At 40.6% G+C, this 17,365-nt stretch overlaps 1 protein-coding gene across 5 annotated transcripts in view; it reads left to right on the top strand.

The window, feature by feature from the left end:
- The window catches only part of pard3ba (par-3 family cell polarity regulator beta a), a 154,107-nt gene that overhangs the window by 73,879 nt on the left and 62,863 nt on the right, over window positions 1-17,365 (top strand). For all 5 annotated transcript variants that reach the window (XM_040142248.1, XM_040142247.1, XM_040142249.1 and 2 more), the window contains exons 15-17: window positions 1,015-1,162; window positions 2,859-2,962; window positions 7,527-7,571. In XM_040142248.1, the coding sequence (XP_039998182.1) occupies window positions 1,015-1,162; window positions 2,859-2,962; window positions 7,527-7,571 (297 nt within the window). The remainder of the gene's footprint in view (window positions 1-1,014; window positions 1,163-2,858; window positions 2,963-7,526; window positions 7,572-17,365) is intronic.

Below are 17,365 nucleotides of genomic sequence, written 5' to 3'. Positions count from 1 at the left end.
GTAACAGCCACTCTCTAAGCATCTTATAGCGTTGCATTACAAAATTGTCACATCTTTTCCAAGCTCTGCCTTTATATTTCCTTTCACAGCATATTTATAGCAAGAGAAAGGAAAGTCATTAACTATGTTTTTCCAAATGCAACGCTTTCTTTTCATGTGCAAAAGATCTGACCTTGTAATCATTACGCTGATGAAATGGCTTCTAAGTGGGCCAGATTTGCATACAGGGTATTGTGCAGTATGCATGCTGTTGTGTTAAAGAGAAAAAAAAAAGACTAACAAACTGTTAAATTCATTCTTTATCTCTCTCCCGTCTCCCCCTCCCCTCCCCCCTGGGATGCAGGGAGCTGGAGATGCTGAGACTTTCAGCTCTCCATCAGACTGCAGCGGCAGTACAGTTAGTCATTTTGTATGGGGGGGATTTCAACACAAAGGCTTCAGAGTGGGGAAAATTATGCGCTCTTGGGGTTTACAGTTTATGGAAATGTCGGAAGAAGAGTTGCAAGGAAGTTAGACTAAGGCTTTTGTATGGAAATGATTATTTATTGTGTGTTTGAGTTTTGTGTGAATGTGCATTGTGTATGTGATGTTTATTTAGGTGTGTGTTCTGTGTATGAGTCTTTGTTGTTGACTTTATGCTTTCTAAGTCGGTGACTTTGCTAAGCTCTTTATTGACAGTATTGATCCTCAAATGAAGGACACACTGTTTTTCATTTTGTCGGTATTTAAATGTATGTGCAGTGTCTTGTCACAACTGATCGGTATAAGTAAACAATATTAAGAAACAAGACATTTAAGATTAGATATCAAGGTGTACACACCCTTTCAATTTTTATTTAGCTTTTGTTGCCTTCAGGCGCTTTTACTTTTGATATTCTAACGAGCAATGTGGAAGCTAAAAAAAAGCTTAAAAAAAAGAAATAATAAAATTAACAAAAAAGTCAACACCTCTTCTGTATTCCAAGTATTCTTTGACTCCATCCTGATAAACAAAATCAAGTGTTTTCTCCTCAGCTCCATATCCTGCTGCGACAACCAATGGCAGCTACGGTCACTACGGCAACGAGGATGGAGAGTTGGAGGAAGGTTTCCCACCGCCACCCTCCCCCGGTGCTGTGGAGGAAATGAATAGAGACTTGCCTCCAACTCCCCCACATCACAGGTACCCCCCCCCCCCACACACACACACACACACACACACCCCCACACCCCCCACCCCCAATAAAACATTCACACATGATGTACAGTACACTGCACCATCAGCACTCTGTTAATCTACGCACAGGGCCAGAGTTATTATGTTCTAATGGCACTCTTAATTTGGGTCGCTGCTTTGTGAGATAAAGAAGAGTCATTACACTAAATACTACAATGGATATGCATTATTTAGACTATACGGTCTAATTGCAATAGCCTATTATTGCATATGAATAAGGAATGGTGGTGATAGCATGCTAGAATAAAATCTGTTGGAGTTTGAAGGCTTAGAAAAAGCTGTGATACTAGTGTTAGTATCCTGCTGTACAGTCTGCATTCACACTGACAACAGCAGCACTCTTTACACCAGACAATGTATGTGAAACCCTAATTCTATATGAGGTTGTGTTAAAACGTGGATACTATAATCAGACACGGTTCCTGAATATCCTTACAAGTTTTTGGGTTTTTAAACTTTTCTAAAATGAATGATTTAGCTTTGAAACTGCTGATTTTATGACGTTTTAAACATAGCATGCTCTTTCATCAGCAGGCCTCACCTTTCTTTATTTAGGGGTAAAGTCTTGTAACAAAATTATATGAAACTGCGATGGAAATACAGTATGTGTTCTGTGCGACAGCAGTTAGTTTGAAAAGTGCCTTTGTACTGTAATTACAACAAATGCTACATCTCAATTCCATACTACATTCAAATTGCATACAGCATTTACTTAAAAGTATACTGTTTTTTCTAACTGGTAGACAAAAAAATCAACTAACAGGAAGTGATGTAATACTTGCTTCAATGGACGTCAATCAAACTACAGCTTTGGAATGTTATTGCCAATTGCACATCACAGACAGACATAAAAATGCTTTTCAAAACATTTAATAATTATATTTTGTTTTTTGATGAAATCCTAGAACTGTCTCACCACCATCAACAATTTGTTTTATTTTTTGTCCGGTAGTGAGCAGCTCCCCCATTTTCTTTGTGCAGTGTATTGTGGGATAACATTGTACATCAACAACAACACTCAAGAACTCACAAGAATTTTGAGCATACTTATTTTTCCAGTCTGAACATATAACAGACCATATAACGTGCCCAGGTTAGTGTGGGAACTCTGCTCTGATGACTCATCATTCTCAGCGTTACAGCATCGTGCAAACTGCGAAACACATCTCACTCAAACCGTGTTAGTCTAGTCACTAAAATCCTGATCATTTAGGGTCTACTGAAGAAAATACTGAAAGAGTTGGTTGAGGGATGATAAAAGTATGAAAGTGTTTTGCAAGATTTTGTCAACAGTCTTTAAATAAGTATGTCTGAAAATCTGAAATATGTGTGCAATAGTATCTCATGTGGTCAGAGTCAGAATCTGGCAGCAATATACTTGTTTCCTTGTAAGTTTACTGGAGACAGTACATGCTATTGTTCTACTGAATCACGCCATCTGGAATAGAGGAAATTGAATGATCTGTAGTCTGTATGTGTTTGTGAATTTAAATTTAATTTACTCTTATTTGTTCTGGTGATGTAACCAACAAGTCACTAAAAGACCTTTTGTTCTTTAATTTGTTTTTTTTTTTTACTGCTGGCTGCACAGATTCAAGAGTAAATACTGATCATTTGATTGACTGCGATGGTTGTTTTGCAGTGAGTTTCAGGTGCCGCCCCACATGGCTGCAGCTTTCTACAGCCAACTGGGCAATGACAAGGACAACATACCTCGCAACAGAGCATCCAAAAGCATGGACATGGGTGAGCTTAGACGCACGCACACACACACACACACACACACACACACACACACACACACACGCACGAGCGAACACACACTCACGATCGCACACACACACGAGCGAACACACACACACGATCGCACACACGCACACACACACACGCACGAGCGAACACACACACACACACACACGAGCGTACACGAGCACACACAAAAACCCCTCATCAATGAAAGAAGCTGCTGTTTCGGTTATCAGCAGTCTAACACTGAATGCATTTTCTGGGGCAAAAACATACAAAACACATTGTTGTCTCAACCATCACAAACATATGAGTCTAATCATGGAGCCAGACTACACACACGCACTCACACAACCACAACAGCGATCACATGCGTCTTATCAGTACATTTCTTTGTTGTGATATGTAGCCCTCTCCTATCATCCCCGGCCTGAGGGAATTTGACCTCCTGAACTCCTAAACCCAGGGGCTTTCCAACGGACTGGATGAACATGTCTGGTTTGTGTGTACATGTCTGTGTGTGTCCTTTCTATTTGTGTGTGAATGAAAGGCATGAAGTTTCCAATCTCATGGCTTGCTGTGTGTGTGGAAGGCAAAAACGAAGGGGCTTATTTCCTTGTATTAACCCGAGTTGACCCTTCCTTCCCTCCTCTCCTTTTTTTCTCTGTCTGTCTCTCCAATCTCTTCATCTTTCTTTATCTCTTACTTTTCTCTTCTTGATTCCTTTCTTCAGCTTTCTTGTTATTCCTGTTTTCTGGACGAGACCAGTCCTCTTTTTTTTCCTCTCTTCTCATCATCTCTCATGTTATTTTCTAATTTCTCCATCTTTGTTTATCTCTTCCCTTTCAGTACTTTCTTTCTCAACTGAAAGCCGATGAGTTCATTGCTCTTGCTCTCCTCTCTCTGTCTCTCCTTTTTTCTTTGCCCCTCTCTGATTTCCAATCCTGGTTCATTAGGTTCAGTGGATTGGCTTTCTTCCTGCAGCACACTCCTCTGCCACCCAAGCTGATTGGCTTTCATTATGGACAAGGGTGGTCTGCACACGTGGCTGCGCACACACAAACACACACACACACTCTCTCTTGTCTATCCCATTGAGGACCCACTCCAATACCCATCACTATCTGTCTCAACTCTCTACCCTGTGTCCATCTCTGGCCATCCTTCATTTCAATCTTTTTTTTTTTTTATGCTATTTCTCTTGTTCTGTATTCATACCTTCCCTCTCCAAAGTGCTCAGGGCTGAAACAAGGTAGTTACCAGAGCCCTCTGTGTGTAGGTGGGTGGGTGTGTGTATATGCGTGTACCTGTGTAAAGATGGCAGGAGCATGTTCAGATACTGATCCTGTCTACACAATTTGTATTTAAAAAGCCAAATGCCTTTTTTTTTTTTTTTTTTTTTTTTTTAATCCACGAGAGTTTCCCACATGTCAGTCTTTACAGTCACATGTATCTGAGCTTTAGCAGCACAGCAGAGCTGGTTAGCTTTTATTAAACACCACTTGACAGAAAGAGGTGAGCTGCTTTTATTGACCTTGGATACCTTAGCAAACAGTCAACAGTCAACAGTGTTGACTCAGAGCTTTCACTCATGCACCAAAATCCTCACACAAACCGCCTGCCCATGCCCACACGAATAGTGCAGTCAGTGACACTATGGCTGTACCAGACTCTGAACTGAGACTCACAAAAGCGGTGTGGATTAATCCAAAGAATACAATGAATGAAGAATCAGTTTTTTCTGCTGTTCCACAAGCACCTGATAGCACCAGAAAGAAGGGGAATTTGTGCTCATTTTGCATTCTTTTGCAACTATAAAGGTAAAATATATAAAAAAAAACATCCTATATATAACTTTTTCAAGCAAGTCTGACAGTGATTCAGCAATTAGATATTTTTTCACTGAATGACCAATAATGGAAACTAATGCTTTTTATTTGTCCAAAAAGCTTTGGTCTGCTTTTGAAAAATGGTCTGTATGGATTGGCTTTAAGTTGCTCAAAGTGCATTGACCTTTTAGGGGGCGTGTAGCCCATACACTACACTTCTTACAGGTTATTTAGTGTGCAATGACTGAGGTTGACTTTTTAAAAATGGGAGATGTTGACTATAATGTGGCAGCACTACCTGACGTCCACTGGAACTTCATATCATTCATGCACTTAACCTTCTGCTCCATTGGTAACAAACATGTTATTTTGTGTTTTCCCTGTAATTAATGCACTACTACCACTTAATACTACACCAAACACTTGCTGAGTCACAGAAATACAAAGCAAATAACAGAGAAGAACAGCTAAAGTACTTGTTTGGGGTGAAGCCAAACAAACCTGCATTGTTTTAATAAAGAAGTCAGTCAGTAATAAATGCAATTGTGTCCTGATTTTCATGCTGCAAATGGCGTGAGTCGTTTTTTGTGTAACAGCTACACAATAAAAGCCACTCTGTTTTTCACCATTGGAGCGCTTTTAATGTGAAGCAGTCACCAAATATAGCTCTGACCGGGCGTAAAGAGGGTGAACGCTTAACAGTGAGGCTAATATCCATTAGATTAATTGTGAATGAATCTGTGAATTCCTTGTGCTTGGGACCACAAACTGAACCAAGCGTGGGAATGGCGGACTCTGACTCTACCATTAAAAATGACTACATTGAGAGATAAATACTTAATCTAAAGACATTGAATGGCCAGTTCAGAAAAAATGGCAACCATAAATAGCATCAAAAGTGGGTTTGATTTCATGAAACATTTGAGGATGGTAACTTTAATTGGTGTCTGAACAAAGGAACAATGAAAATAATGAAAAAAAAAAAAAAAAGCAGTGAAGGTGCAGTCAAAGTTGGGCCTGTCCTTGGTTGAATATGTCCACTTTGAAAGAGCCGGCAGAGGGATGCAGCATTATGTCACATTGTGAAACGATCCACTCAGCAGTATTGGGTATACCATGTGAAATAGATGTTCAGTATGGATCAATAAAAGCGCAAATGAGACTAGGTCTAATAGTCCAACAGCTTCTAAAGCACATAGACTTTCAACCTTTTAGAGGCCAGGAGGTCAAATGTGGATGTGAAGCATAACCCATGAAAAACAGATCCAACAGTTCCACCAAACACGCAGCTGGACTGACTCTCTCTCTCATTATCTCTCTCCCTTTTCTCTCTCTGAATCTCTCTTTTTTCCTCACACTGTTTCTCTTATAGCCCTCATCTTCTCTGCTCTTTTTTTCCTCCTCTTCTCACCTTTCTTGCACCTTCTGTCTGTCCCTTGCTCTCTCTCCTGTGATTCCTTTTTTTTTTTTGTCTTTGATCTTTCCTTTGCTCTCTGTCTCTCACACTCCAGACCTACACTTTTTCTCTTATGTTGACTTTTCATCTTTTTCTTTGTCACTTCTTTCTCTCCTTCCCTCCATCCTTTCCCTACCTCACTCCTAAATACATGATATACTTAACAATATACAGTCGTATCATGCTTTTGCAGGTTTGTATAAATACACTTGCACTATGTAGTTAAGTTTTCCAGTGATAGATTAAAAATATATAACACTATACAGTAGATGACTGGAGGTTAAAAGAGGGATTTTACATTTTAGCCTTCCACTGTATCAGGAGGAGACAAACTTGGCTGCTGGCCATGCAGACTTTTATCTTTCCTCCACAGAAAAGGAAGCTTGTATTATCTGGCAGGGTCATGTGGCCTGGAATAGTTCTTTTCCAAAGTTTGAAAGTATTTAATTTTTATTTTATCTGGCACATGTGCACTAGAAAGGTATTTCTGTTTCTTTGTCTTGTTGCTACAGACAGGTCTCTGCAGGATTTTTATGAAGCAGCCTCTTTTGATTTCAAGCTTACTCTCACTGATTGTGTGTGTGTTTAGTTTTTTTTTTACCTCTGTTTTTCCCAACACACCTTATCACGCTGCATCTGTCACTTCTTGCACTCTCTCCCTGCTGTTTATCATTTTTTTCGGTCTACCCTATTTCTCCATCCCTCCAATATTCTCCCTTCCTCTCATTTTGTCTCCCCCTCGCCCATCTGTCCGCCGGGAAAATTGACCTCATAAAAAATGAAAAGGATTATTTAAGAGAAATGGCAGCGTAATGAAAACCTATTATTGTATCCTATGGTGCACCGCCTGTGGCGGCTGCCGCTCGCCGACCGCAATCCTGTTTAGTTAGATTAGGTGGTGGTGGGTGGGGTGTCAGTGGGGGTTTCTCCTTGTTTTCTTCTTCCTCCCTTTATTATTTCTCTCACTGTCTCACCCTATCTCTTCTCATATTCTGTCAGGATCATAATATCGGTCTTTCTTCTGGTTTTCTTATATTTCTGCTTCTTTTTCATTTCCTCTCTCAGTCTGTGTCATTTTGTCCCTCACTTGTCCTTCTCTGTGTGATACTGTGGAGAGTCATTTACAGTATGTGCCAGCACCAGGAGACACCAGCGTAACCATTTACACAGCCACACAAAGCCCTGGAATGATGTATATACTGCTCTGTATTTTAGTATGTATGGTTTGTAATAAAATTTGGTATTTACTGTGTGTTTTTGTCTGTTTTCTGTGTTCTAGTGGCTGACGAGAGCAACATGGGATCACTGGTCGGGCACAGGAAGGGTGAGTGTTTGATACAATTAAAACACACGTGGATACATGCAGAGAAAATGCTCTTCTTTTTTGTTTTTGACCCACCAATCTGCCACATTTCTCTTTTTCTCTCCCATCCACACACAAAAACAAAATAACCTACTGTGTGAAGATTCTCATTTTCTCTTTTTTTTTTTTTTTTTTTTGTCTTATCTGTTCTCAAACATTTCTTTATTCTTCTTTTGCCTCCCACTCCCTTCACTCCCCGGCTGACAAAGTTGAGTTGTGAAGCACTTAGTGTCTGAGCTCCCGCTGCTTTATGGCTGTCCAGGTCAGCAGGCCCTCAGTGTTCAATCCTCACTCAGCTGACAGCAGCCGTATTACATTACGATGGTGTCTATTTAAGTTATTGCTCTGCACTCAGTTCCGCCTTGTTTTATTTGAGAAAGTCTTGTTAAAGGTAGAATATAAAGTCAGTTTTACTATTTTCTTTTACATAGTGACATTAAATGGTGGTTCAGAGTGCTGTATATCTAGTTCACTTTTAAGAATTGATTCACTTTACATTTGTGACTGCAGGAACAACCCTGAATAAAGCCCCTTTCAGACATTTACCCCATTAGACAAGTGACAGCAATTTAACATGTCAGTCTCGTGTCTGAATAAGTGCCCGAGTCACTTTAACATAAAAGTCCTGACGGCAATCTGGCTCCATCAGTCCTAGTACCATTCTAACACAGCGCAAATGCTAAATGCCGTGAGATTAACATAAAGGCCACAGCAACACAAGGTTAAACATGCATGGGGGAGAAGGATTAAATCCATGTCACTGTAACTAAGTGATCGCTATTTTATCATCAGTTATACGCCAAGAAAATAAAGTCTGTTTAAGAGACCACAAACCACCAGCAATTAGCTAATTTAAGTTTTTAAGGAGATTCTTGTAATGTCAGTTCAGTCTGTGAAAAAAAAATGTTTTTATAGAAAATGATTGGGTCAAAAGAGAAAAAAACAAACAAAAACTTGTAAAACCCCAGTAATAATCAGACCAGCACTCCCTCTCTATATTTTCAACTCCATTGATGAATGAGTAAATATACAGCAAAGTGCTTTACATGCATGAAACAGCAAACAGGATTTAAGGTCACAATGTGATCACGTTTGTGTGTTACAATGACTTGTAATGACTTAAATGATGAAATTGATGAGACAATTTTACAGGTAATTCACTGTAAGAAGGGGGTATGGTAGTGGTAGGTTGATTGAGCATCCCTCATGCTCACGATAGCCAATAATTAATGCTTCAACAGCAAAATGAGTTCTAAAATCTGTCGGTGATGCAGTTTGTGAGAAGACAGAGGACACTCACTTCACACACACCATCATCACTTTCACATCACCGCTCCTTCTAGTGCACCGCCTGCCGAATATCGCAAGAGTTGTCTCTCTCTCCGTCAAAGTCCTGTCATGTCTGAATAAAGCTGCATGGAATATTTATATCACAGATGTCTGAATGAGAAAAAGCCATCTCTTTAACAGACGCAGTAGATGAACCCAGCGATATTATGTATTCCATGTCTGAGAAAGATCTCAATTCAGACTTCAGAAAGAGAGATCCGATAGAAAAAGACATCATGGTAGTGCAAAAAGACTAGCATTTAAAGCTTAGCACCAAACATGGTGAAAAAATATCATAATTTTAGCTGACTGCCTCTTTATCATGTGTGATCACATCTATTGGGAGTGTCATGTTTACAGCAGGGGGGATGGCACTTTATTGGCATTATGTTTTAAATTTGAGAAGTAATGGACTATAATGAAGCCCATAGTAAGAGTTTGACATTGACAAAATAGACAAAAATATAACCAACCACCGTCAGCAATGCTGAAGATAAAGACAGAAAGGATTGCCTTCAGAGTTATTGTGGCTTGTACACACCAGTTCTGCTGTGGTGTGGTAGGAGCAGACAGGACAGCAGTGAATTTCCATTGAGTCAGATATAAGTGCTCCAGCATTGCTTCTTAGTGGCCAAGGCTGGAAGACTGTCTGTGGTTGTTCTGGGCATCACCAGTAATAATATAAATCACAGTGTTGCTGACAGAGAGTGTGCGTGCTCAGTTGGCCATCTCTGGCTGGACTGCGGAAGTCAGGATTTTCACTGTGGAGTTCGGCAGTGTAGATACATTGCATCTCATTTGGAATACCCACTGTATTTTAAAATGGCAACAAGGCTTGCATAAGAAAAGAACCATGACCAGCAATTTAGCTCTGATGTCGTGAGGCAGGCCTGGCTTCCTCCCTGCCTCTGTGTCTCTGTTAGGCACGCACGCACGCACGCACACACCGATCTCTTAACTCCACCTGCGGCAGCCAAGTAGGCCTGTTGCCAGTGGAATACAAATGTCCCGAGCACCGTTACCAACCTCAAATCCCCCACACTCAGCATTCCCACAAATGGCTTCACCTCCGCCATCCTCCTCCTCCTCTCCCCGATACCCATCCTCCTCCTGCCCCCCCCTCTCCTGCTATGATTCTCCTGGCATTTCTGATCGGCACCCATAACCCTTATGGCCCATGATATATAAAGCGATCCATTTCCCCTCTGCAGCTTTCCTTTCTTCTTCTTCTTCTTTTTTTTTCCATTTTCTCTCCTGTTGACATCTTAGCTAATGTGTATTGACAGGGCTTTTGCGTGTTTTTCATTTTTGCTGACGCAGTGTATTTGCCTAGCTTCCTGTTCACCCCTCCTCCCAACCCTCCTTCCTAAATGGCCTCAGTGTTTCTTTATGGGCTTTGACATATTTCATTAAGCGAATGGTCTTAAGAGGCCTGCCTTGCTTCTTTAATCTGGATAAAACCCTTTTTCTCTCTGGCTAGAGCCGCTGCGAGGAGCGTCTTACTCCTCTAACTCTCTCTTTTTCCTCTTGCTCCATCTTTCTCTCTGTCACTTACTCAAGCTGTCCCTCTCTCTCTCTCTCTCTCTCTCTCTCTCTCTCTCTCCCCTTCTCCCTTGATTGTCTAGTCTTAGGAGTCTCCAACCTCAATGGAGCTTTTAGTTTTTTTTTCTTTTTTTGCTTTCATCTTTGCTACCACTTTCCCGCTACTTCTCAATCGCTTCTCTCACGATTATTCTCTGTCTCCTGCTCTGTCGCCAGGCTCATCCCCATTTTTAGTATCCTCTCAATCCAAAACCTTCATCTCTCTTTCTTCTTTTCTCTCCCTCCTCCTCTCCTACATCTGATTTTCTCTTTATGATTCTCTCTTTCTCTCAACAGGCTGATCCTTTTTTATTTTCTCCCTGCCTCTATTATCTTTGGTTCTCTCTTTCTCTCTCTCTATCCTCTGCAGCTGTATCTGTTCCAGCCTTATGTGATTATGGTGAACATGCTCCAGTCTCTGAGTTTCCTCTACCAAGTCAGACCCAGCCCAGCATCTCCCCGAGCCTCTGTGTGTTTTGTGTGTGTGTGCGTGCATGCGCTTGTGTGACCACCCCGCAGATAGCCAAAAGAGTAATGGACAGATATCCCTTCATTCACCCCTCCATTTCTCTCCCTTAGAGTCTAACATCACCCCTGGCAGCAGGCTGCCCTCTTACAACACACCTGAAAGCTCATCCAGCACTCTCACACACACATACACACTCACAATACGCACACACACAAGCATTGGGGCTTTGCAGAAGATTATATTGCAATCTCATTCTCATGCACATCTGCTTACATTTGCTTTTGGTGTTGTTTTCTTTTGCTGCAGTTTCTATTTGTTTGTATGTTGTTTTTTTAGTCTTTTTGTGTGTTTCTTTCCATGTTTATGTTTTCAGTTTTCTAGCAGCTAACCCTGCACAACAGCCACCACTGCCCTCACTTCTTGTGTCCATTAGTCCCCGTTGCTTCTTCTCTGCACATTTAGACTTTAAAACCAGCTGGTGTTGCCAGCGCTGAAGCCTCTGCTTTGTTTTCATACTCTTTGTTTGGGTGCTTCTGTAATTCTGCCTATTGTTGTCATGGGCTCCTTATCTCGCTCCATCTCCATCTCCTTCTTTTTCCCTCCCTCCCTCAGTTCGTTGCATCCGGCATGTCGTTGTTGATTTAAGTTGAAAGTCATCATTTTGCGCCAAATTCGATTGATTGATCATTCTGTTTCTGCATGGACCATCAATGTGTGTTTTTGTTGTATTTCTATTCCTATTAGGCCAGTCCTGCTTATGTGGACGAAAAGGTTAATGAAAACTTCACTTTTCGTAGGTTAAATTAAGAATTAGAATCATGTTAAACTGAGATCATACTGTATAAGGATTAAAATCAAAGAAACAGATGTGGATGTCTCATTTCATTGTGGAAAACAACTGATTCTATATCTAGAATAGAGATCGTCATGGCTTTAAATTATATTCAGTCTCATCGTGTTAGGCAGTGCCCCATTATTTACATTATACATTTCTCTGGTCTGTGTGTCAATACATGTAATACCCATATGGACTCGTGTAGATCCAAGTTGATTCAAGTGGAGTCAGTGTCAGCTCTGATAGTGGTGTGTCATTAAAGCAGGAAAGAGTATAATATCGTCTTTTATTTATTTTTTAAGCAAATTTTGGACCATTTTACTTTATACTTGATGGTTGAGAACTGACATGAGACAAGTGATGAAAGAAGGGAGACCACATGCAAATGAAATTCCCAACCAGACTCATACAGTGGATCTCACAATAACGTGGTAAACCTCATAGTCTTAGGCCAGCAGGATGCTGGAAGTGAGGCGAAAAGAGTGTGAACTCAGGAAAAATTACGTGTTGCTACTCTTTTTGACTGCTGCTGCTTATAAACTAGTGGAGCCTCATGCTGCTTATAAACTAGTGTTGGTACTCTCTCTGTTTGTGTCTGTTTGGAGTCAACCACATTTTGGATCCGGTCTAATTATCCCATTTTTCCACGGGTCAGTTTTGTGCCAGCTCGAACATTTTCTACCCATAAAAACCTCTCATTTAGGATGCTTCATGAAACCCCAATGAAAAGGCTAACACGCAGAATGTTTTGCCTTGACAACATCCACGATAATCCATAGTGACCATCTTGAAAGATTTTACATTAAAGTTAAGAAGATGGTTTAGTAGTCAATGAAGGCCGTCACGAGTATTGCAACAGGCAGGTATGTGAATGTGTCTGAATTTATGCACTCCGCAGTTCTCCCTCACTACACAAGCACATTTATCCGACACGCGTTTACAAATGGCGCGTCCCGCTCCACACATTTCACTCCAACCCTCATCCGTATTCTGCCACCCCTGCTGTGCTGCTGTAATCCACTAGAGGTAAACATTAATTACGAAATGGCCTTTTAAGTCCCCGAGAGTTATTAAAGCCATTCATCTAGATGGAGGCTAAATACATATAGCCCATATGTCCCCATTCCCTCATACATCTCAACAGCTAAACACAATTACTGCCAGGGCAGCGCCTCCATCCAGCTTCATCCTCTGCCTCTGATATAGCTGAGTGCATTCAAATAGGGAGAAGGATGCTTAATGATTGGACAGGTCTTTAATTGGAGTGGAGTTTTGATTAGCCATAACATGAATTGGATTAGCTCTAACTGGGCATACGGTTGTCTGAAGTGATTCGGTTTGAAGTCAGGTGGGTCATATGAGTAGAAAATGGTTGCGATGCCAAAACATTATTCACCTTTTTAAAGGATAAGGCTGGTGATATTTTTTATTTTTATGCCTCTGCGCTAGCAACAGCCATGGCCCTCCTTCTGTCCGTCCGTCCGTCCCATTTTTGTGAACGCGATATCTCAGGAACGCCTTCAGGGAATTTCATTACACCTGATACAAACGTTCACTTGGACTCAAGGATGAACTGATTAGAATTTGGTGGTCAAAGGTCAAGGTCACTGTGACCTCACAAAACACGTTTCTGGCCATAACTAAAGAATTCATATACTCATTTTTATCAAATTCCTTCGAAGTCTTCACTACATATATTAGAGGAGTGTGGACAGACATGGATGTAAACTGCAACTTGACTGATTGGAAGAGGCGTACTACCGCGAGGCGGTAATTCTAGTTCTGTCTGTCAACAGATGTCACGAAAAGACCAAAGCCAGCAACGAACTGATCCTATTAACAAGTGTTTCCTGTGTAGCCAAAGCCTGATACAGCTTATTGCTCTGTGCCGTAGAGCTCCATTATTGCCCAAAAACTATTAAAAACACATCAGTGAGCCACACTTGCTGTGGGGTTAGGATCATTTTCCTTTATGATCTTGAACTTGGGCACTGTAGTTTATTTTGAGTCAATGCCACATGTACTGTCATGATGAAAATACTCAGTGGTGAAATTAAATGTGCATTAATCTACTCCATTAGTCTCCCCCTGTTTGAGTAATGTTTGCTAAAAACTACAGTGCCCAGCTGTTTTAGGAAATTACTTGCCATTTTAAAAATTGAGCTATATATTTTTGACCCGTTCTAAAGATTTCCATCTTTTATAGTGAGCTTGGGGACGAGTGCCACAGACAGAGTAGAGAAGTAGGAAAGACAGACATTAACACACTGTTGGTTTAGGTCTTTTCATAGGGTTTGTTTTCAGAGTAAGAAATGGAGAATAATGCAAACCTCATTCTTTAGAGTTGAGATAGGCTTCATGCCAACAATGTTTTCCACTTTATACCTCTCACATGTCATCATAGCTTTCAAGGTTTAATGGCCTATATTCAGTACGTATGATTTAAGGTGATGCCGTGAAGATCAGTGTCATGAGAGACTATTGTGTGTTCTCTCAATTTCTTTGTGTTGTCTAAGGAACTTAAGTCCAGTTGTAAACATTTATTGAGACAGGATTGTTAATATCTGCTGTAATTCAAGATTATTTAGAGTTCTACTTTTATTGAAAGAGTGTAACACAGGAAGGGACTATTTTATCCCTTGTAACAGTGTCTTTAATGCTTTTGGGGAATGAAATTGAATAACCTTTAGTGGGTAGTATTAACACTGGGATCTGGCTGTTGTTTACATGTGTGTATGTGTATCTGATTGTGTCATGTTTTTTATAGTAGGGTGCAGGCCAGGGCCTTTTTTACTGGTCTCCAGAACAACGGCTCCAGGTTTTATTGGCCAGTCCTGAGATTGGATCCTAGATGGAAAAGTGTGTGTGTAGTTCTGTCTTTAACATGTGTGTTTCTTTAAGCATATCTGCAATGTTTGTGAGTGTGCATCTTTGTGGTCAGTGCTATCTGTACCTAATCTAAAGAACTATGGCCAGGAGCAACAAGCGCCTTCTTCAATGTTGGCTAAAGTGTCTTCTTGCCTACTCACCATCATCTCTCTCTCATTCTCGCTCTCTCTCGCTCTCTCTCACAGATGCTCTCTCACACACACACACACACACACACACACACACACACACACACACACACACACACACACACACAAAACCCCACACACAAAACCCTTACCTTCACACACACAAAACCCCTTACCTTCTCCCTACCGCCAACCCCCAACGGTTTTGATGGAGGGGGCACTTTCTTGTAACCGTGGTAACCTTTCAGCCAGTCTGCAACACTGCTTGCTGTGGAGCACATTGTTGTCCAGTTGATAGGTAAGTGTTAAGACCCCGCCGAGACACTGTGGGAGGGTTCAGTAGTGCACCACGGTTTATGTGTGGATGTGTGTGTGTGTGTGTGTGTGTGTGTGTGTCTGCTTGTTTTTATGTCATTACTGAAACAATGTCAGCTTTAAAATAAATAAGATAATGGTCATAATAGTTTAGTGTTAACGACCACGTGGATTGGATATTGTAATAGGTAAAACAGGGTGGCAGGGATGAGCAGTGTGTGTTTGTGTGTGCTGAGTGGCACATTCAATTTGTACTACACACAGAGTCAGTATAGCATAGCCTGAAATTTGGACATTTTTGAGTTCATTTATTCCTGTGTTCATCGGATGAAATAATTAGACAGCTGTGGGCGAACAGCTTTTATTGAGAATTGATAGTTTGCGCCAGCTGTAGGAAAATACATTTTAGAGTTAGACTGCATTTGTCAGCTTTTAATTATTCTGACAAAATATCATTGTTGATAATGTGTTGACCCCCATGACATGAATGCGTACTTGAAACTAGTGAACGAGTTGTGCTAGTAAGCCTCAGTGACAGGTTGCAGGTGTGTCACACACTTAAGGTGACACTTTATAAGGTACAAAGCAGCATCATGGAGCGGTGTTAGTCCTTGCAGGGCCTGTCAGGAGAGCGGGACCCCGAGGCTACGTTCCAGGCACAAACTTCACTGCTGTCTGCTCAATACAGACATGACAGCAGGCAACCTCTACATAAGTCACAATATACATATGACACTGAGGGGAGTCTGGGTTAGGCATGAGTGTGGGTTGATTTTGGCATGTGCCCGGTGTCATATATGCACCTACAGTATGCAGACAGGTGTTGGGTTTTGGGTGGATGTGTTTGTGGATACCTGAGAGTGTTTGTGTGTTTAGTGTGGGATTGCAAGCACCATTTTAAAGTGGAAGTTGAGTGGCTCTTTGTTTTCAGCAACATGTTTTGTTCAGATGTTGCTGTAGAATGTTCTTACACTGCATTTCCCAAACGTCACGTGAATAAATTGAATAATTATTGTTTTAAAGTAAGTATTTTTCTCCATTGTAAATTACCATTTTAGAGTCTTCTATCAACAATATCCTTGATGTTCCTCAACTGAGAAACACTAGTCTCCTGGATAATTTAACCCAACTATAGATTAGATTTAAATCATGGTCACGAGTTTATATTATGTTAGCTTTGTTTCTGAGATCAATCCATCAATTATGTGGGTCAGATATCTACTTATACATACTACGATACCTATGAGCCACTATTTCGCATTCACACATACAGACTCAAACACTGTTGTTTTCTACTCCACTCAGCTGTGGAAAAGCTGATTGTAACAGTCAATAACTTCCCCATTCTCTACAGATTTCTACAAAGAGTAATCTTTATTTTAACTCAAGACATTTAAGTTTTGTAATTGGATGTTTTGTGCTGAAACGCATCTCAGCAGTTGTACTTGATTATTGTCATAAAGTTTTTATGGACTTTTTAGAAAGAATACAGTTACTCATCTCTTGTTCTGATGATTCAACTGGGTCTTTATGTCCATCCAAACCTTTGACTGGCTGCAACTGCCATCACCTAACATTTGGTGGGTTTCAATCTACACATTAAAAAAAAACCTGAGTGGAAACAACGGAAATTTGAAAAAACTTCTAAATATTGCCAAAAAGTTTTTAAGCTTGCTGTGGTGGTGTATTGATTAAAGCAAAATGCAGCAGAGTGCAATCGAAGCAGACTTAGCAAATTATTAATGACGTACATGAAGCACGTTACTCAAATGTCCTCTGAAGAGACGAAAAATACGGGGAGACGAAAACTTATTTATGTGGAATGATGAGGAGACTGTAACCTTCTTCAATTAATACATGAAACAAACCACATTTCCAACATGTTTGCTACATCTTTTTTACCGTTTGAGGTTTGACTGGTACTCTTTTAATTACTTCATCTCATTGCACGCTCTTCTTCCGCAATTGCTTAATGGCTCCAGAACGGATAATTAGTGCCAATAGCTGTTTATCTTGATGAATCAACTCCTAATACTGGCATGACATTGTGGATGGAAACACACTTTAATTTGCATTTTTTTTTTTTTCTCTAAATTAGGTTAAATTTCGCGCTACTTTTGGACAGAAACCCACTTAGTGTCTTCGCAGAAAATGCGTCTTCCAAAACCCTGAAAATAACTCTGCCCACTTTGCTACTTGCTAGTAGAGT

This window comes from Xiphias gladius, chromosome 13, assembly GCF_016859285.1.
Source record: "Xiphias gladius isolate SHS-SW01 ecotype Sanya breed wild chromosome 13, ASM1685928v1, whole genome shotgun sequence".
Lineage (NCBI taxonomy): Eukaryota > Metazoa > Chordata > Actinopteri > Istiophoriformes > Xiphiidae > Xiphias > Xiphias gladius.
This window is presented reverse-complemented; position numbering and strand designations above follow the sequence as displayed.